This window comes from Aquarana catesbeiana, linkage group LG03 (genome assembly GCF_042186555.1).
Source record: "Aquarana catesbeiana isolate 2022-GZ linkage group LG03, ASM4218655v1, whole genome shotgun sequence".
NCBI classification, from domain to species: domain Eukaryota; kingdom Metazoa; phylum Chordata; class Amphibia; order Anura; family Ranidae; genus Aquarana; species Aquarana catesbeiana.
In genome coordinates this window covers 492,691,217-492,713,571 of record NC_133326.1, presented here as the reverse complement: position 1 = coordinate 492,713,571, position 22,355 = coordinate 492,691,217, and the positions used below count along the sequence as shown (strand labels likewise).

Genomic DNA, 22,355 nt, shown 5'->3' with positions numbered 1-22,355 from the left:
AGATCATAGTTCTCATTGGTTACCTGAACCTGGTAACCTGCTTATCTGAAAGGCAGTAACCCTGGTTGAGAGAGGCTTTTATAGCAGAAGGGGAGAATTCAGCTGAAGAAAGGCATACTAATCTGGCAAATTGGACACAGTTCTGTGCTCCTGTATGCTATAGGTCAGTGGCAGGAAAGCAGTTAAATGAAGCCTATTTTATTATTTCTTTATTTATTTTTTAGAAGTGTAAGTTAACATGTCTGTTTAAAGAGGAACTGCAGTCTGCTCACATAATTTGTAATAAAAACATCTTTGCCATTCTGAAGCTTCCCTCCAACCACTTTGAATATTATTTTATATATACTGTGATTCTGTACTTGCCAAATATGCTGCAGAAATCTCCCTCCATTGAGTCTGGCTTCAACCATTTTAACTGTGGGTAGCTGAAGCAGCTAACTGTTCACTTTCTGGATTTACACAGACACACAGAGGCACACCTCCAGCTCTGCAGCTCTCATTGGCCCTCTTATGACTCATCCAACCCTCCCTTCCTGGCAAACCCTCACGAGAGTGAGAGCTGTGCATGATGTCATAAGCCTAGGCTTTTTACCAGACAAGAAACAGGAAGTGGGCTGTATAAGGTATTTACTGTCAGAAAAAAAATGTTTTGCTATCCAAAGTTAAAACAAGGGTAGAAGATTTAAGAGATGAAAAGATGACTGAAGGTCTACTTTAATCTTTTGCATCTCTTGTGGAGTGCCGTGAGTCTGATGCTGACTGCCTTTTTTTGCACTGCAACTGCAGACTTGCTCTTCCTCTCAGATCTCAGATACCATGACTGTTCAGAGGGAGGCTCCCCAAAGCTCCCCATCAGCACTGACATGCAGTCACATGACACAGCCCAGAGGAGAACTTTCCTTCATTGATCATTGCCGCAGTGTCCGAGCTCTGGTGAGGGGACTTTAGGGAGGGAGATCTGTAAGGGGCGGGGGGGGGGATTTGGGGGTGGAGAAATCTTCACTTGGGGGGAGAGGAGGAATCTGTACTAGGAGTAGAGAGTGGGCAGTTTTTGTTTCTACAGTGTACACTGGCCTGTGAATTATACGGTTCTGACCCCTGCTGTCTGCATTACAGTCCTTAACCCCTGCGCGCACTGTGTTGCACAGTCCTGACTGCTGTGCCCTGTAGGTTAATCACTTGCATAGGCGTGCGCAGGGGGTGTGCCAGGTGTGCCTGGGCACACCCTAATCACGATGTGCAGTGCCGATTCCCCCTACTGCCCAGGCTCCGTCCCTCCCTTGTTGGCCCTGCCCCGCAGTGCTGCTGATTTCCCTCCTCTCCTCTTGCCCAGGCGTCTGAGGGGGATATTCCAGGATGGAGAACGGGGTAAGGGGCTAGTAAATATGTAATTTACCGGCCCATATCCTTTTCTAAATGAACAAAGTGAACATACTGGCTCACTGCATCCATTCATAACTGAAGCATAGTAAACTGCATTTACTATGCTTCTGTTTGTGAATGAACAGGAAGCCACTCAGTGCAGATCACTTCCTATTCATTCACTGCCCTGTGCAGCTGAGGCTTCAGAGAAAGATGTGTGTTTGAGCTTTGGGGTGCACACACCTATGATCACTTGTGACCCTTTTTGTTCTGTGCATTGCACACTTCTGACCCTTTCACTCTGTGCAGGTCCTAGGCTGTGTGCAGAAAAGCAGTTGTTTTTAATATATATATATATATATATATATATATATATATATATATATATATATATATATATATTTTTTTTTTTATTTTTTTTTTTACCACTTACCGTTCAGTATACATGATGTCTCCATAAAGATTACCCATCACTGCCTACAGCTATCACAATGGTGTTTGTTTACCCCCTGTGATAGCAATAAAGTTAAATGAAAAAAAAATGTAAAAAAGTGCGAAAAAAATGTAAAAAGTAAAAGTAGTATTAAAAAAATTTGAAGGAACCCTGTCATCTCGAGGCTCACTTGCAAATGCAAACGTGCACATAGGTCCAGCACGCATACATAAACAGTGATTGCGCCACACTTGTGAGGTATCACCATGAATGTCGGAGTGAGAGCAGCAATTCTAAACGGATATCCTGTAAAGACTTTTAAAGCACCACCTTTGAACAATTTTAGGTACCATCGTTTTTCACCATTTCACAGGCATACACAATTTTAAATGTTGTCATGTTTGATATCTATTTATGCAACGCAGCATCATCTTTTATATTTTACCACAAAAATGGGTATTATATTGAGTTTGTGTGCAATAAATGTAATTTAAGTGTATTTTTTTCTAAAAATTTCCATTTGATAAATGGATGTGCACATATCCTGTGACATGAAAAATTGCAATGGTCACCATGGTTATATTCTCCAGGGCCTCTGCTTTTAGAAATTATGTTTGGGGGTTGTAAGAAGTTTTCTAGAAAAAGAATTGTGATTTTAACATGTACAGGTGCATCTCAAAAAATTAGAATATCATCAAAAATGTATATATTTAAGTCAATTCAAAAAGTGAAACTCCTATATTATATAGATTCATTACATACACAGTGATATACAGTATCTCACAAAAGTGAGTACACCCCTCACATTTTCGTAAATATATATATATTTTTTTTTTTTCATGTGACAACACTGAAGGAATTACACTTTGCTACAATGTAAAGTAGTGTGTACAGCTTATAACAGTATAACAGTGTAAATCTGCTGTCCCCTAAAAATAACTCAACACACAGCCATTAATGTCTAAACCACAGGCAACAAAAGTGAGTACACCCCTAAGTGAAAATGTCCAAATTGGGCCCAAATAGCCATTTTCCCTCCCTGGTGCCATGTGACTCATTAGTGTTACAAGGTTTTAGGTGTGAATGGGGAGCAGGTGTGTTAAATTTGGTGGTATCGCTCTGACTCTTTTACTGGTCATTGGAAATTCAACGTGGCACCTCATGGCAAAGAACTCTCTGAGGATCTGAAAAAAAGAATTGTTGCTCTACATAAAGATGGACATAAAGATGGACTAGACTATAAGAAGATTGCCAAGACCGCATGATTGCATGTGCTCAGCGTCATATCCAGATGTTGTCTTTGGGGAATAGACGTATGAGTGCTGCCAGCATTGCTGCAGAGGTTGACGGGGTGGGGGGTCAGCCTGTCAGTCTAAAGATGATGCAAAGAAAGCCCGCAAACAGTTTGCTGAAGACAAGCAGACTATGGACATGGATTACTGGAACCATGTCCTGTGGTCTGATGAGACCAAGAGTAACGTTTTTGGTTCAAATGGTGTCAAGCATATGTGGCAACCAGGTGAGGTGTAAAAAGACAAGTGTGTCTTGCCTACAGTCAAGCATGGTGTTGGGAGTGTCATGGTCTGGGGATGCATGAGTGCTGCTGGCACTGGGGATCTACAGTTCTTTGAGGGAACCATGAATGCCAACATTTACTGTGACATACTGAAGCAGAGCATGATCCCCTCCCTTCGAAAGACTGGGCTGCAAAGCAGTATTCCAACATAATGACCCTAAACACACCTCCAAAACAACCACTGCCTTGCTAAAGAAGCTGAGGGTAAAGGTGATGGACTGGCCAAGCATGTCTCCAGTCCTAAACCCTATTGAGCATCTGTGGGGCACCCTCAAACTGAAGGTGGAGGAGCGCAAGGTCTCTAACATCCAACAATGTTATGATGTCATCGTGAAGGAGTGGAAGAGGACTCCAGTTGCAAACTTTTGAAGCTCTGGTGAACTCCAAGCCCAAGAGGGTTAAGGCATAACTCCCAACTGTCCCTGATTTCGAGGGACTGTCCCTGATTTGGAGCAATGTGCCTCTGTCCCTCATTCCTCCTCATTTGTCCCTCGTTTTTGGTCTGATCTATAAAGATGTATATAAAATGCACTTTTTATCTATCAAAAAGTGTTTTCCAGTACTAAACCTTATATCTGATTCCCAAATTGCTGCATTTTTAAATTACAAAAGCCAATATAAAGGAATAGTAGTGGTAAAAAAAGCACTTGTGGGTTTAACCAATCTTGTTTTTTGTACAATTCTCCTTTAAGGGTGTGTGGCAAGGGGTGTGTCTTATGCCTGCATATTTTTGCTGATAGGTGTCCCTCATTCCCATCTCAAAAAGTTGGGAGGTATGGTTAAGGCAGTGCTGGAAAATAATGTCGGCCGCACAAAATGTTGACACTTTGGGCCCAGTTTGAACATTTTCACTTAGGGGTATACTCACTTTTGTTGCCTGCAGTTTAGACATTAATGGCTGTGTGTTGAGTTATTTTGAGGGGACAGCAAATTTACACTGTTATACAAGCTGTACACTCACTACTTTACATTGTAGCAAAGTGTCATGTGTCATTTCTTCAGTGTTGTCACATGAAAAGGTATAATAAAATATTTACAAAATGTGTACTCACTTTTGTGAGATACTGTATATCAAGCATTTCTTTATTTTAATTTTGATTATTATGGCTTACAGCTAGTGAAAACCCGAAATTTCAGATCTCAGAAAATTAGAATATTACATAAGACCAATAAAAAAGGATTTTTAATACAGAAATGTTGGCTTACTGACTGAAAAGTATGTCCATGGACAGTATAGTATGCACTCAATATTTGGTCGGGGCTCCTGTTGCATGAATTACTGTATCAATGCAGCGTGGCATGGAGGCGATCAGCCTGTGGCACTGCTGAGGTGTTATGGAAGCCCAGGTTGCTTTGATAGCGCCCTTCAGCTCATCTGCATTATTGGGTCTGGTGTCTCTCATCTTCCCCTTGACACTACCCCACAGATTCCCTATGGGATTTAGGTCAGGCGAGTTTGTTGGCCAATCAAGCACGGTGATACCAGGATCATTAAACCGGGTATTGGTACTTTTGGCAGTGTGGGCAGGTGCCAAGTCCTGCTGGATAATGAAATCAGTATCTCCATAAAGCTCTAGAATTTCCTGGTAGAGGGCTGGGCTGACTTTGGACTTGATAAAACACAGTGGACCAACATCAGCAGATGACATGGCTCCCCAAATAATCACTGACTGTGGAAACACACTGGACCTCATGCAACTTGGATTCTGTGCCTCTCCACTCTTCCTCCAGACTCTGGGACCTTGATCTCCAAACGAAATTTACTTTTATGCAAAAAAAAGAGCTTCGGACTGCTGAACAACAGTCCAGTCCTTTTTGTCCTTAGCCCAGGAAAGACACTTCTGACGTCTCTGGTTCAGGAGTGGCTTGACAGCACAGACACCAGCTGTAGTCCACTCCTTGTGAATCTCCCCCAAATTCTTTAAAAGTCTTTGCTTCACAATCCTCTTAAGGCTGTGGTTATTCCTGTTGCTTGTGCACCTTTTTCTACCACACTTTTTCCTTCCACTCAGCTTTACATTAATATGCTTTGAACAGCAAGCTTCTTTAGCAATGACCTTTTGTGACTTACCCTCCTTGTGGAGGGTGTCAATGACTGTCTTCCGGACAACTGTCAAGTCAGAAGTCTTCCCCATTGTGTAACCTACTGAACCAAACTAAGAGGCTATTTAAAGGCTCAGGAAGCCTTTACAGGTGTTTTGAGTTAAAGCGGAGTTCCGGCCAAAATATGACTTTTAGGATAAAAATACCCCTAGAATACTCATGTCTCGTGCAATGTAACAAAGGTAAAATGTAAATGTAAACTATGCCCAGTTTTCTATTTGTGCAGCATCATTTTCTTACTTTGTGAAGTTCCTGCACAGCCATCTCCAGTGTGGGCATCTGAAGCCACAGTGTCCTTCTTCCTGGATTCTGTGCATGCTGGCTACCCAGCATGCACCTGCCGATCTCGCGCATGTGCAATGCGGTGCAATCTTGGTCAGCTTGCCATGCTAAGCTGACCAAGATTTTCCATAGACACCAATGTTAAATGTTACGGGAGCAGTGCCATGCCAAGCTGACCAAGATCTCCCAGGAGCCAATGCAAAACTGGAATTTACGTACGGCACTGCGGCAGCTAAAGGAGGAAGTGAAATTAGATATAGGTATAAATAAAGTAAGTGAACAGAAAAAAAAATAAATTTCCAACTCATTTTAAGGATGTACATTAGTACTGCATGGTGAGGAGTGAAAATTGTGGGTAGAACGCTGCGTTAATTAGCCGATTAGAGTGTGACATCATGAGTCTACAATATTGAACTTTTTCACAATATTCTAATTTCTGAGATACTGAATTTTGGGTTTTCACTAGCTGTAAGCCACAATCATCAAAATTAAAAGAAAGAAATGTTTAAAATATATCACTCTGTGTGTAATGAATCTATAATATGAGTTTCACTTTTTGAATTGAATTATTGATATAAATTAACTTTTCGATGATATTCTAATTTTTTGAGATGGACCTGTATACAAAAATGTCAAAAGTGTCCTAGACGGCAAGTGTTGGGGTTTGTACTTTTTTGTTACTCTTGCTGGTGCCACAGTAATAAAGCATATTTTGTAGGTAGAATACTGAGGGTTGATGTAACTATGCCCCCTTAAGACCTACACATTAGACACACGCAAGTCAGCCTAAGGCCGGGTTCACACTAGTGCGACAAACGCTCCGACATTGGGAGTTCATGTCGCATGACGTGTGAAAATCAATGTTTCCCTATGGGAGCCATCCTAACTGGTCCGACACAAGTCGTTCCGACTTTGAAAATGCTCCCTGTACTACTTTGGTCAGACTTTGATCCTACTTCAGCCCATTGACTGTCATTGAAGTCAGATCAAAGTCAGATCGCCGTCTCGCATGATCCGACTTTGGCATGCGACTTGTGCTCAGATGATCTTGAGGGGGAACTCCGCTCCAAATTTTAAATAAAAAAACTGGCATGGGTTCCCCCTCCAAGAGCATACCAGGCCCTTGGGTCTGGTATGGATTTTAAGGGGAAATCGTACGCCGAAAAAACTGCGTGGGTGTCCCCCCCAAATCCATACCAGACCCTTATAAAAGCACGCACTCCAGCCGGTCAGGAATGGGGGTGGGGGACGAGCGAGCACCCCCCTTCCTGAACCGTACCAGGCTGCATGCCCTCAACATGGGGGGTTGGCTGCTTTGGGGCCTGCGGGCCCCCCCCCACCCCAAAGCACCTTGTCCCCATGTTGATGAGGACAAGGGCCTCTTCCTGACAACCCTGGTCGTTGGTTGTCGGGGTCTGCGGGTGGGGGGCTTATCGGAATCCTGGAGTCAGAAGAAGACCCCCGGAGCTGCCTAATAAATTATTTTAAAAATCTGTCTAGTGTGTGTTTTTTTATTGACACTTTTCTCCCTAGGTGAATGGGTAGGGTTACGATGTACCCCATACTCACATGGGGGGGCCGGGATCTGGGGGGCCCCTTATTAAAGGGGGCTCCCGGATTCCGATAAGCCCCCCACCCGCAGACCCCGACAACCAAGGGCCAGGGTTGTCGGGAAGAGGCCCTTGTCCTCATCAACATGGGGACAAGGTGCTTGGGGGTGGGGGGGGCCCGCAGGGCGCCCCCCCGCCCCAAAGCACCCACCCCCTTATGTTGAGGGCATGAGGCCTGATACGGTTCAGGAGGGGGGGTGCTCACTCGTCCCCACCCCCATTCCTGACCGGCCGGGCTGCGTGCTCGGATAAGGGTCTTATATGGATTTGGGGGGGACCCCCATGCCGTTTTTTCAGCGTACGAGTTCCCCTTAAAATCCATACCAGACCCAAGGGCCTGGTATGCTCTTGGAGGGAGAACCCATGCCGGTTTTTTATTTAAAATTTGGCATGGAGTTCCCCCTCAAGATTCATACCAAACACAGTGCCTGGTATTGGCGGGGATCCAAGTCGGATCCCTGTTCATTGAAAGTCGGACGTATGTCGGCTTCAAGTCGCAGGGCAAAGTCGGATCCAAAGTAGAGCGGCTGTTGTGTCGCACCAGTGTGAACCCAGCCTAAGGGTACCTCATGTGTTTCACAATTCTAGCAACGCCCCTAGTTTCTAAATAATTTATATACTAGGAGAAACTAAAAAGATCTTGTGCCCAGGAAATAATTAGTTAAAGTGCATAAAATGTGTAAATGAACAGTTCCTGTGAATTTGGTTGCTGCGGATTAAAGCAAGTGATATATAATCAAAACACAAAAGTAAAAAAGATAATTTTATAGATGAACCGCGCATAGACATAAGACAAAATCTAAAACATGACCATAACAGACATGCTATAGCAATACAAAATAACATTAAGGCTAAGTAATCACGTAAACAGTGAATAAATCCAAGTAAAAAGTCCCAGCTCTTGCAGGTGTAAACAAAACAGGTGCTCCACCTCCCAGTGCCTCCAGTGTTCCCATACAGAGAGACACTCACCACAAGTTGTTGACCTACTATTGCTAGTGAGGTCAGTAGCGCTTGTGTTTGGGGATATACCCCTAAGTCTTCAATGGCTTGTTCCTATGGATTCTTCTCAGATTTATATACTGTATGTTAGGGCTCAAAATTTCGAGTCCTGGGCCACTAGCCAGGTCTTAAGAGTTACTCGCCACCAGTTGCCCCACCCAACTCCTACCCTGCCCTGCCCATAAGTCCGTGCCTAAACACTCCCTTGTAAATTATCTCATGTCAAAAAGACACTGTTAAATATGTTATGCAGAATTAAGTTAAAAAAATCAGTACCGCCTCACCGCAGTCTCATCAGTGCTTATCAGTGCAGCCTATTAGTACTCACCAGTGCAGCATATCAGTGCAAAACCATCAGTGAAGCTTACCAGTGCCGCCTCATAAGTGGTCATCAGTGCAGCCTTTTATTGCCCATCTGTGCAGCATATCAGTGCTACCCTTATTAGTGATAGCCCCATCAGTGCAGCCTTATCAGTGCTGATCATTGCCCATCAGTGCAGCCTATCATTGCCCTTCAGTTCAGCCTATAAGTGCAGTCTCATCAGAGCCCATCAGGGCAGCAGGGAGGAATCAGGAGGATCTGGTGGCCGGCTCACACAGAGCAGGTATCTCCCGCTGAGACACAGCTTGTATATTAATAGCCAGCTATTCACCAAAGTCCCGCCTCCTGGACCGGCATTGGACCAGTGTGCTGTCTATCATAGTAGCCGGTCCAAGAGGCAGGACTTTGCTTGACAGCCGCCGGCTAACCATATACAAGCTGTGTCTCAGCGGGAGATCCCAGCTCTGTGTGATCCAGCCGGCTCTCCTCCTGACAGTTTTCTGGCTGATCACTTCTGACAGAAGCAGTGCAGCCTTTTTTACAGGGCATCAGAGCGGCCAGGGGGGGCAGGGAGCCCCCTCTCCGGGCCGCTCTGATGGCAACGCCACTTCTGCCAGAAGCGATCAGCCAGGAAACTGTCAGCCCAGTTTGCCCCTGCTCTACACTCGCCCTTCACTAATTTTCACTTGCCAAATGCATGGAAATTTTGAGGGCTGCTGTATGTACTATACTTCGGGAATCATATTTTTCCATTACACATTTCGTGCTTATAGTTTAGAATTACCACACAGAGATTGTGGTGTTCTGTTCCTCTCTCTCGTTTCAGGTTGGCTGAAAACAAGTCTTTTATCTTGTGATCTTTTACTTTTGCAGTCCTTTAGCTAGGGTTCTGATTGCCCTTGTCTGACATGCAGATAGCCTTTATAGAGACAACCTTCAAATCTGCATATATAAAACTAATGAAACCACTTCACAGAAAATAATACAGTGAAACTCATATTGAAACCTGACTTGCGGGTAATTATTTTATTAGCTCAAAATGTACTAACTCATGTCACGCTGTAGTTTCACTTTAGAGGGCATTACAGCAGTACACTTTCCTTGTAGAGAAATGAAAAAAAGGTCTCCCACCACTTATACATATACAACCTCTGGGAGTAGCAACCAGGCAATGAATTCATTCCTGCAGCAGAGCTACACTGTAAGGGCCTGTGTTGACGGATGGTTTTTTTTTCCGCTTTGGGATAGTTTTGCATTCTCATACAAGTTTATCTGAATGCAAAACCTGCTTGATTTAAGAAGGAGATCAAGCTTGCAGGTTAAATGTACCTGTCATTGAATTCCAAATGATCTCAGAAGCATCTCAAACTGTTTTTGTACAAGCATTGACACAGGCTATAAATCTGCTGTAGAGTCTCATGCTTTTGACTGCTGTTCTGTTTGAAAGTGGGTATTTATACTGTCAAAATGTAGATACCAGTAGAACAAGGAACACAGGGCTCTGCTTGAGGTGGAAACACTTTAAAATTATGAAGTTAAACATTTTTTCCCTTGTTTCTGCAAAAAAATGTAAAGTAAAATGCATCCCCAATTCCAAAAAGTTGGGACTTTTTGGAATCTGCATAAAAAAATAATGCAATGATTTGCAAATCACATAAACCCATATTTTGTTCACAATAGAAAACATTAGATGTTTAAATTAAGAAAATTTGCAATTTTAAGAAAAAAAATAAGGCAGCAACATGTCTCAAAAAAGTTTGGACAGTGCCATGTTTAAAATATCATCTCCTCCTCTTTTAACACTCTGTAAATGTCTGGGATACCAGTTGGAGTTTTGGTAGAGAAACGTTGTCCTATTCTTGCCTGATATATGATTCTAACTGCTCAACAGTCCTGGGTCAGCTTTGTCCTATTGTTCTTTTCAAGATACACCAAATATTTTCAATTGATAAAAGGTCTGGACTGCAAGCAGGCCAGTTAAGCACCTGGACTCTTCTACTACCCAGGCATGCTGTTGTCATGGATGCAATATGTGGGTTTGGCATTGTCCTGCTGAAATATGCCTGACCTTCCCTGAAAAAGACGTCATCTGGATGGGAGCATTTGCTGGTCTAAAACCTGATAATATCTTACAGCATTAATGGAGCCTTTCCAGATGTGCAAACTGCCAATTCCATATGCACTAATGTACCCTAATATCATCCAAAATGCAGTCTTTTGAACTGAGCGCTGATAACAAGCTGGAAGGCCCCTCTCCTCTTTAGCCCAGAGGACATGCTGCCCATGGTTTCGAAAATAAATGCCAAATTTCAGTTTGACCACAGAACAGTTTTCCATTTTGCAGACCATTTTAAATAAGCTTTGGCTTTTCTGGATGGTGGCGTTTCTGGATTGTGTTCGAATATGGTTACTTCTTTGCATGATAGAGCCTTAACTTGCATTTTTGGATGGCACGATGGACTGTGTTCAGACAGTGGTTTTGAAAGTATTCCTCAGCCCATGCAGTGATGTACATCACAGAACCATGCCTGTTTTTAGTGCAGTACTGTCTGGGGGCATGAAGATTACAGGCATTCATTATTGCAATTCGGCCTTGTCCCTTGCGTACAGAGATTTCTCTAGATTCTTGGAATCTTTTGATGCTATTAAGTACTGTAGTTGATGATATATTTAAAGTCTTTGCAATTTTACATTGAGGGACATTATTCTGAAATTGTTCGACAATTTTTAGACACAGCTTTTCATAGATTGGTGAACCTCTGCTAATCTTTACTTCTGAGACACGGACTCTCTAACATGCTCTTTTTATACCCAATCGTGTTACTGACCTGTTGCCAATTAACCTAATTAGTTGCAAAATATTCTTCCAGCTCTTCCTTGTTCGTACCACTTACCTAGCCAGATTTTTGTTGCCCTGTCACAACTTTTTTTAAATGTGTGCAGCCATTCTACATTTTCTGAGTTTAAACAGAATTCTATTTTCTATTGTGAAAGAATAAGGGGTTTATGAAATTAGCAAATCCTTGAATTGCTTTTATGTGAATTTTACACAGTGTCCCAACTTTTTTGAAAATGGTGTACAAAAATGTATTTGGAAAACCTACATTTGCACACATCTACACAAGTGAAGGTAAAGCAATAAAACAAGTACTTTTAGTTTAATTTTAGGCGTGAAATACGTTGACCTTGACACGATTGGTATGAATCGTGAGGAGGAACCCCACGCACACCGATTGGCCAGTGGGGGAGCCAATCAGCGGGTCCGGCTGACTCTACGTCCGCTGGCCACCCGCAATCGTTCCCTGCAGAGACAGAACGGGGATCTGCCAAATTAAACAAGGCAGATCTCCATTCTGTCAGGGGATGTCACACAGATCCTGTCTTTCTGCTATGCAGGAAGACGGATCTCTGTGTTGTCCCAGTGAGCCCTTCCCCCATACAGTTAGAACACACAATGAGGGAACACATTTAACCCCTTGATCGACCCTGATGTTAACCCCTTCCCTACCAGTGCCATTAGTGCAATGTCAGTGCATATTTTTAGCACTAATCACTGTCATAATATTCCCAAAAAAGTGTAAAAAATGTCAGTTGGGTGTCCGGTCTGTCCGACACAATATCGCAGTCCTGCTTAAAATTGCAGAACACCGCCATTACTAGTAAAAATAATAATAATAATAAAAATGCCATAAATCTATCCCCTATTTGGTAGACGCTATAACTTTTGTCCAAGCAATATACGCTTATTTTTAGTAAAAAAAAAATATGTAGCAGAATACATATTGGCCTAAATCGATGAAGAAATTATATTTTTTAAATATTTTTATTGGGTATGTAAAAATATATATTTTTTTTTTTCAAAATTGTCAGTCTTTTTTGTTTATAGCGAAAAAAATAAAAACCACACAGGTGATCAAATACCACATAAAGAAAGCTCTATTTGTGGGCTGCGTGCTTGGTTAAGTGTCTGGTATGGATTTTGGGGGGGCCCCCACGCCGTTTTTTTTTTAAATTTTGGCGTGGGGGTTCCCCTTAAAATCCATACCAGACCAAAGGGCCTGTTATGCAATCGGGGGGGGGGGGGGGACCCTACACCGTTTTTTGTTTTTTAATTTTTTTGTGGGGTTCCCCTTCAAGATCCTCAGAGCACAAGTCGCATACCAAGGTCGGATCAGTTAAGATGATAATTTACTTTGATCCAACGTCAATGATATTTAATGGGCTGAAGGACTAAAGTCAGACTGAAGTAGTGCAAAGCCAGACCGACTTGTGTTGGACCAGTTAAGGCGGCTTTCATAGGGAACCATTGATTTATACACGTTATGCAACATGTGCTTCCAAAGTCAGAGCATATGTTGTACCAGTGTGAACCTGGCCTAAATCCTGATAATTAAGTGCAAAGTGTTAACAGGCTTGTCACCACATGTCACTGGGTCATGGGAAATAATACTGGTGCTGTGTCCTGCATTTTGTTTATGATGTATAGAATAGCTCAGAGATTGATGTCACACAGCATGTAGAATGACTGAACGTATATCCAGAAGATAGTGTTACTATGCTAAAATTGAAAAGGGTCTTTTCTCAGTTTATATTGATTCCAGTTTTATATTCTTGTACTATGATCCCTTGCAGCCAGATTGATTTGCTTTCAGACTGTCTGAGGCAAGAGGATGCAGTCCCCTATTGCACTCATTCCCCCTCTGTTCGGACTCCTATGTACAGAATACTTCCTGTAGTCTTCAGTAAAAGATGAGCAGGGATGTGATTAATTTGTCTCTAAAAAATTAGGGGTGCGTAAGGCTTTACTGTGCTATGCACTGATTTGATTAGATTAGAGGGTGTTTTGATTCCTTTACTCCCTTCTCACAATAACCTGTATGGTTATACTTTATAATTCAACTACAAAGAGACTTTAGATTGAGTGGAGTTTCCTTGGTCTGTAGAGTCACAGACCCAGAATAGTATTACCAGAACACACCAGGTTCCTTCCTGACAACAAAAGGATTTTATATAGTAGGGTAGCTTTGTTAGTTTATTTGTGCTTTGGCTGAAATATGTGAGATCTGTGCTGTGTTAAAATGAAATGTAATGTATATGTTTATTTTTCAGAAACATTGCGACCGGCAAAAAGCAAACCTTCGGATCCGATTTAAACCTTCTTTATTCCAACATGTAGGGACCCACTCGTCATTAGCAGGAAAAATTCAGAAGCTAAAGGTAGGCATCGCAGTGTTTTTCCTTTTTTATAATTAGATGTATTTAAAACACGATATCCTCTTGATTTCTATTTTTGGTAATGCCTCACCGGAGGTCCTGTCTTAACCCTTTCACTGCCAGGTCCATACGACATACGGACCTCATATCTCCCTCTCCTATAAGCCTATGGTCACTTCAGTGACCATAAGCTTGTATCAGAATTGTTTAGCAGACTCTGCTGAGCAATTCTATAACTCTAATCAGCGGATTACAACCCGCTGATCAGAGTTATTAACCCATAATGTGGCCGCCGCCTCCCTGTCCCCTGCCTCTCCACCTCCTGATGCTAACTTTAACTTATAACTACTTCCCCCACTCTCCTTTCTTATCCCCTTCACCCCCCTTCTTCCTCCCCAGCACTGATTACCCCCCTCCACCCGATGTAACTCCCCCCAGCAAGCCTGCTCCCTGCAGCCACCATTATTAGCCGGCATCCCTCCTCCGCTGCTCCCGCCTGCTTCAGGTGCCGCGTGGGGCTTGGGGGGTCCAGATGTGTCCCCCCAATACCTCTGATCACCCCCATACTGCCCCTGCACCCCAATCCATGGCCGCTCCAAGCGGCATCTCTCCTTTCCTCCCGCAGCCTGCAGCTTCTCCCTGCACAGATCTCCTGATCTGTCAGGCTTGAGATCACGGTGGGGGGTGGTGTGTGTGAGTGGGGGTAAAGTTGTGGCTTGGGGGGGCTTGGTATACATGTGTATACCAAATCCCCCCTTGTAGAATGGATATAGGCAGCGATCGCTGCTATATCCACTGACAGATGATCATTGTAACTGCGAGTATTACAATGTATCAGACTGTCATTTTATGAATGAATGGAATCTCTATACAGATTGCACTCATTCATGTAAAGTAATACAGAGAAAGGAACTATCTTCAGTCCATTTCTCTGTCTCAAAAAAAGAGAGATGGGGGTCTGTTTAGACCTCTGATATCTCACCAAAGACACCCCCCCCCCCAAAAAAAAAACTATAAAACATGCAAAAAGTGAAAAACATACACAGTGTACCTTTACAGGGACGCACAGGTGTTCCGTGCAGACAGTCCCATTAATGTCATTTGGGATGTAGCACCTGCATGAACAGAGCCGTTGCTCCCAATTTTACATCCATGTAGGTCCGCATGCATATCCCTGTACTCACACTGTCTGCGTTCGGGGTCATGTCCCCACACCCACACAGAGGTCAAATTGGGAACAGAAGCTATGCCTGTGCAGCCATTGCATCCCAATGTACATAAATGGGACTGCCTGTACAGGGATGCACGGAACACCTGTGCATCCCTGTGTGGGTAAACATGGCCCTCCATGGGTGTACCATGCTTTAGTAGCAATTTAGCAGGAATTTTGTTATGTTGTGTTTATGTACACTATTAATGATTTTAGTGTATTTTTAGCGAAAATATTAATTTGATAAACATTTGCGCAAATATCTCACTGCCTGAATCAGTAGCACCTTCTTTTTATTCTACTGGCCAAGTGCTTTCAGAAAATGTTTGGTTTGGGGGGTCTTTTACAAATCCTGAAAGCTATAAGTGAAAAATGAAAAGGCGCAATTTAAAATTTACAAATATTTATTAACTCCATACGGGTTAAGCTTTAATATTTAGTAGGTATTTAGCAGGAATTTTGTAAAATTAGCTGTGTTTTTATCTGTAATAATGGTTTCAGTGTATTATTTGCGAATATATTGGTTTGATAAACATTTGCGCAAATACCGTGGGGTCTAAAATATCTGTAGCACCTTCTTTTTATTCTAGAGATCATATGCTTTTATATGGTTTTGGGGGTCTTTCACAAATTCTGAAAGCTGTAAGAGAAAAATGAAAACCTTCAGATTGTTAGAGAAATTTGGATATTTACATTTTTGCGTACGTTCGAATTTCACCATTTTGCAAAAAGGCACAATGTAAAATTACAAATATTTGTTATTTATTAACTCAATACAGGTTAAGCTTTTATATTTAGTAGGAATTTTGTAAAATTTGCTGTGTATTTATCTGCTAATCATGATTTTAGTGGCTTTTTAGTAAAAATATTGTTTTGATAAACATTTGTACAAATTTCGAAGGACCTTAGAAATCAGAAGCACCTTCTTTTTATTCTACTGGTCATGTGCTTTCAGAAAACATATGGTTTGGGGGGTCTTTTACAAACTTTGAAAGTTATAATTAAAAAATAATAAATCAAAGGAAAAAATGCAAAAATGGTCTGGCCACCACCTGAGGGTAAAAATGGAGCACAGGGCCTGGCAGCAAAAGGGTTAAAATCATTTTCTTCACCTTACTGCTGCAACTGCAAAGCCAAGCAAGGGTCTCATAGTGCTCTTTAACCAGTCTAAATATGCATAAACAGTTTATCAGCAAGAGTGTGATGCCTTGATAATGACCAGTTCATGAAGAGGAAGGCTCCTTTTCAGAGGCTGTAAAGAAGCCAGAAACTGACCATTATTTAACAGCTATACTGTTATTAATTTTATTTCCAATGCTAGTACATGCAAAGAAACGCTTCAGAGCAGCAAGTGATAATTCCAGTGAGTTTCTGATGTCCCTCTTGTTATCTGATATTTCTGTTTCATTCAGGACAAAGACTTTGGGAAGCAAGCTCTACGCAAGGAGCACGTGAATCCAGCTGCTGAGGTCAGCACTAGCCTAAAAACTTACCAACATTTTACCTTGGAGAAGGCTTACCTGAGGGAAGACTTCTTCTGGGCATTCACACCAACTGCAGGAGACTTTGTACGCTTCAGGTTCTTCAAGCCCTTACGGGTGGAAAGGTCTGTAAATGTTGTGTTAGTTTGTGCATTTATTTTATGGAGTCTGGATGCTTTCTGACTTTTCGAAGTGTATAGAATTTCAGAGCTTTGCTATTTAGAGAGTAGATTATATTGTGTTGCCAATACACCATGCTTTCTTTTTGGTACAGTACAGGACACCGATCTTTATTTATAATGGCTGCACCTCAAAGCGGAACTTTACCCATAACAACTTGTTAAAAAATAATGTTCTTTAGCAAGGAACATACATTCCACATTAATAATTATGCTACCAAAATTAGTGTGTGCTGTAAATTGCCTCCAGCATTGCTCTAGTTTCTTCTTGCTTGAGGCTGCCATTTTGCTGAAGCCCAGAGCCCCTGAACAGCAGTAAATCCTTAAGTGGAACTAAACCCATCAATTTAATGGTTTAAAAAAACTGTTACATTCCTGGAATGCCGCCAGGATTGCTAACTCACATTTGCTTGTGTTTTCAGTCCAGCTGTCAAACCATTAACTGGCTGGTGTCATAACTGATCGCATGTGCAGCACCATGGCAGTTGCAGATCAAACTAAAGCAGCTTCCTTGGCTGTAAAGGATAGGAGGGTTTAATTCCACTTTAAGACCCCTTTCACACTGGAGGCGTTTTTCAGGCGCTAAATGGCTAAAAATAGCGCCTGAAAAATGCCTCCCCTGCAGCCCCAGTGTGAGAGCCTGAGTGCTTTCACACTGGAGCAGTGCGCTTGCAGAAGATTAGAAAAAGTCCTGCAAGCAGCATCTTTTGGAGCGGTGTATACACCGCTCCTCCACCGCACCTGCCCATTGGAATGCACTTTTCGGGCACATTTAACCCTTTCTAGTAGGGGTTAAATGCGCCCCACTATTGGCGCTTTACCGCTAACGCGGAGCGGTGCCAGTGTGAAAGGGGTCTAAGGATGTCAGCAGATCGGCCTCTACAAACTCAGTAGTGCCTAAAAATGGAGAGCAACTGAGCATGTGCAGAGCAGGGTGAGACAGTGTATTACTGAATTTTAAACAAAATAGGCACTTATTTTTAATGTTTGACATAGCTATACCTGCAAAAGGGATCAGCCTGAAGTCATCTATCAGGACTTCATTCGCTGACTAAAGTTTCACTTTAAGGTGATTTAAGAGGCTTTGCCAGTGTTCAAACTTAGGACCGTCCCTTCTATAACCACCTCCTACCATGTAATCGTCGTTTTTTTGCTATTGTTCTCAGGTAATGCATGCATCTCTGTGGAGAGAGGATAGATTTAGTGGGTTTTTTTCTATCAAAGATACTACTAACTGTAGACTACTGTCTTCAAATCACTACCTCCTGGTTTTTGTACTAGACTGACTGTACCCAAACCCCATATCAAGATAAGAAGTGGGGCTGACCTGTAAGCTGTGACTGCACTCAACCAGGTGCACCTAGAGTGTAATGCATACTTTGCTGCTGGGTGCTATACAGGTCGAAAGGCAGCGGCCCACCTAGGTGAAAGCCCAGGCCTTGAAGATCCCCCCACTGTGGAAAGGGGAATGGGCCTGACCAGAGTGAGGGAAGGTAACCTGAGGGTCCTCTGCAACCATTTTTTATGTGTTGTAAGCGGGTATGACACTTTAAAAACTGTTTTTTGCATGTCTAACAGGGTAATTGGGGACTTTGCTCCCCTTCTTATCCCCAGATGGCTAACAAGAAGGTCTAGCCCAATTTCCTAGACAGACCTTGTTCTGCATTGTGGTAGATGGTGCCAATGCATGCTCAGTGAGTGGCAAGGAGGGGAAAGTGCCATCTTGGGAGAGACATTTTAAGCTCCTGGCGTGCAGAAATCATCAGCTTCTCTGAGGCTCAAGGTTTTGGATCACAAGAGACAGTGTTCCAATTACCATAGCAAGCTGGACAGAGGAGAAAAGAAAGCACATCCAGGAAACTGAACACTGCGAATCCTCTACTCATAGCAGATATTAGTACCCCATAGCATGGAGGACCTTGGCACAGAGGGAAGGCTAAGTGCAGTCCAAGTGACATCTGGTCTCTTCCTACAATCCCAGACATTGGGCAGATTCTTCCTCAAATGATGAGGATTCATCTGTGAAAGAAGGTCCTTCCACCATGTTATCACCAAAACTGAAAGATACAAATACCTTCAGACTCCCTGGTGCCTGTGGGTCTCAAAATTACCAGCATGGGCTCTAGAAAATAGAAACAAACTCCTAAGGCTTTTCTGGTTCATGCCTTAGTCAAGCATGTTTTGTAAGAGGATTGGAAGCATCCAGAAAAGGTCTATGTTCTTCTAAGCACTTTGTTTTTTTTTGTCCCCATGTAGACCCGCTTATCTCATGCCTGAAGAAATCTCTAACGTTTCCAGTTGAGGACTTACCTACTTTCAGGGATCCTGTAGATAAACACTTTGAGACTTTGCTTAAGGTTTCCCTAACCCTATCTGGTCCAACCGCACAACCAATTGAAGTTGCCATGGTGATGTGTCAGACACTTAGGGTATGGTCCAGGCATTTGACTAAGAACCCCAGAGGTATTAAACATTAGTCCTTCCTTCCAAGGTTAGTTTAACTTGTTTCCTGGAGTCTTACACTACTGTGTAGACGGCATCAGTGACGCTTCGTCAATTATCATGTATTGTACTTCTGCTTATACAAATGCAGAGAAGGTCTCCTCTGGAAAGCGGAGTTACTCGACAATTTCTCAACAGAGTAAATTGTCCTTTCATTTCTCAAAAGCTTCTATGTCCAAGGCTAACCCAAAGTTATGGCTTTGCCATAAGTCTTGTTCTTCGAGACCCTCTAAACCTTGTTGAAAGTCCTCTTCCTGATGTAGGGGTGCCATATGCTGGGCTTTGCAAACATCTGGTTCCAGGAGATCTCGGAGTCCTGGGTACAGGAAGTCATTTTCTCCAATTGCAAACTGGAATTTCAGAACTGGCCTTCACTTTGTTTTTAGCTGTCAAATGTGCCTTTGTGTCCTCAGAGCAGAGCGAATAAGCTAAAATCTGTATATCAACTTCAGACTCAGGGAGTTGCGATACAGGTCCCTGTGGAAGAGAGGTACCAGGGGTTCTACTTGAACCTGTTTTTGGTTCCCAAACCAAATGGAGAGTTCAGACCCACTCTGAACCTCAAATCGTTAAAGCCTTTTCCGAAAGTTACAAAGCTCCGGTTGGAATCTGTGAGATCATAACACCTTCAGCCAGGAGATTTCTTGGCGTCATATATGGATGGAGCCATCAATATCAAGGATGCATACTTACAGATTTTCCCTCCACATCAATGTTTTCTTCACTTTGCAGTGGAGGACAACCATTTTCAGTTTGTGGTTCTCCCCTTCAGCTTAGTCATGGTCCCCCCAGTTTTTACAAAAGTATTGGCTTTGGTGTTGGCTTTGTTGCAGTCCAAAGGGATTCATGTTTTAGGATACCTGGATGATCTGCATTTGCAAAAGAGGTCAGCTCTTGCCCTAAAGTAGAACCTCCATTGGACAATTCAGATTTTCCAGAACTTCGGTTGGAACCTTACCCTACATAAATTGGTTCTGGAATACCTGGGATTGGTACTGGATACGATCCAGAACAGGGTGTTCCTTCCATAGGAGAAACTTATCTGCCTATGGGAGCACGCTCAGGTCCTTGAGTCAAATATGAATCCCTCATTGAGAGTTTCTCTAAGGGTCCTGGTTGTCTTAGTAGCTTAGTTCAAATCCCGTATGCTCAGTGGCATTCCAGACCCCTGCAGTACAACATTCTGTTGGCCTTGAACAGGTCTCCCCTGTCACTGGGTCATCCTACAGTATGTACCTGTCTTCCAGGGCCCAGATTTCTGTAATGTGGTTGATGTCAAGTCCATCCCTGGAACTGGGCCAATCATTCTTCCCATTAAACCCATTCTTTCCATGGATGCCATCCTATCAGGTTGGGGAGGAGTGCTGGGGACAGCCACAGCACAAGGGACCTGGAATCCGCTTGCCTTCCAATCAACATCCTGTAGCAAAGGGGCGATTTGTCTCTCCCTTTGATGGTGGACAGACCTTCTGAGAAGTCTTCCAGTCAGAGTACAGTCCAACAATACCACAACAGTGGCTTACATAAGCCGCCAAGATGGCATAAGAAGTCATGCAGCTTAGAGGGAGGCAGATCTGATCTTACATTGGGCAGAGATACATGTTCTGGTCATATCCCCCATGCATGTTCTGAGGGTTGAAAACTGCCAGGCAGACTTACTGAATGGTTGCTACACCCGGGGGGCTGTTCAGGGAGATACGTCACCGTTGGGAAGTCTCTGGATGTGGACCTCCTGGCATCCAGGAAACTGAACAGCTTTGTGTCCAGAACAATGGATCCTCTAGTGCTGGTAAAAGACACTCTGGTGACTCCTACAAAAGCCACTTGGTGGATATTATGTCCACCTGACGGGTTTCTGAGCCGTCTGCCCTGTCCTGTAAAGAACCCTTTTGGGTGTGTTATTGGGACAAAGTGGTTTTGTGTCCAAATGATTCCTTTTTACCAAAGCTAGTGTCTGGTAACAAATTAGGATATTGTGTTGCCCTCCCTATGGCCCTTCTCCTAAAGGTCCAAAGGAGGCAGTCCTCTATTCCTCCTTTGTTTTGCCTCATGTGGCCATGATTATTGCAAGGTGGACTTGCCAGATCATTTCTAGAACCTATTTTTTCAAATGCCCCCCTTCCCGATTTAAGGCTAATTCTACTAGATCAGTTGCCACATCTGGGTTGTTTCAGTATCTGGCTCCTGTTGTGCAGCTTTGTAAGGCTGCTATCTGTTCTTCTGTGCATACTTTTGTTAAGTTTTACTGAGTGGATGTTTAGGCTTCAGCTGTTGCCCCTTTCAGTTCATGTTTTTCAGACCATAGTTTAATCCCAGCTTGTCCTTATTAGGCCTTTCTTTTTTCATGAGGGTCTGTTGGCTATGTTTTGATTTTTTTTGCCTATTATTTACCACCCTCCCCTTATTTACTGCTTTGGGACATTCCATTTGTAATGAATAAAGACCTGTGTCTTGTACTGTACGAGAGAGAAAATTAGATTTTTTTTACGTTTCTGGAATTGGAGTAGAGTACAGGACACTCCCCGTTTTTTGGCCTTTTATTGCTTGCTACAAAACTGAGGATCACAGTAGTGGAAGGGGTTATATGAGGAAGTGTCTAAAGCTTTGAGTGGCTTTGCCAGTGTCCAGTCACCTGAAGGTGCAGCATATAACCCATTCCTTAAGATTAATTATCATCCACCAGGCCACTATACATATACGGCCAAACTGGAGCTTCGTTGTTTAGGGAGGAGTACTGGTACATCCTCCTGTTCTCACCACAGAGTAGCGCAATCTGTGATAGCTGTGTCCCTCAGACACAGTGGATCACATATTGGGGTACAAGGCTAATCCACAGTAGTAGTAGTAGTAACCAAAGACTTTCATTTATCCAGTGAATTAAGTGACACTCGTGCCTTGGTAGTGTGGTGTTGCTGTATATACTGTCCCCTTGCAAGGGGGAACAAATGGGTTGATTGATTTAACTAGACAGTGCTTGCCTCAACCCACCTCTATCTAATAGGAACTATAAACTTAATCAATAAGTATGTGGTTACACTGGTAAATATCAAGATAACAATTGTGACTGAGTGACAAATAT

General features: G+C 42.9%; 1 protein-coding gene across 1 annotated transcript in view; it reads left to right on the top strand.

Annotated features, from left to right (window-relative positions):
* Positions 1–22,355, top strand: part of MGAT4B (alpha-1,3-mannosyl-glycoprotein 4-beta-N-acetylglucosaminyltransferase B) — a 992,488-nt gene that overhangs the window by 819,681 nt on the left and 150,452 nt on the right. The window contains exons 10-11 of the mRNA XM_073621056.1: positions 13,800–13,907; positions 16,527–16,720. Of these exons, the coding sequence (XP_073477157.1) occupies positions 13,800–13,907; positions 16,527–16,720 (302 nt within the window). The remainder of the gene's footprint in view (positions 1–13,799; positions 13,908–16,526; positions 16,721–22,355) is intronic.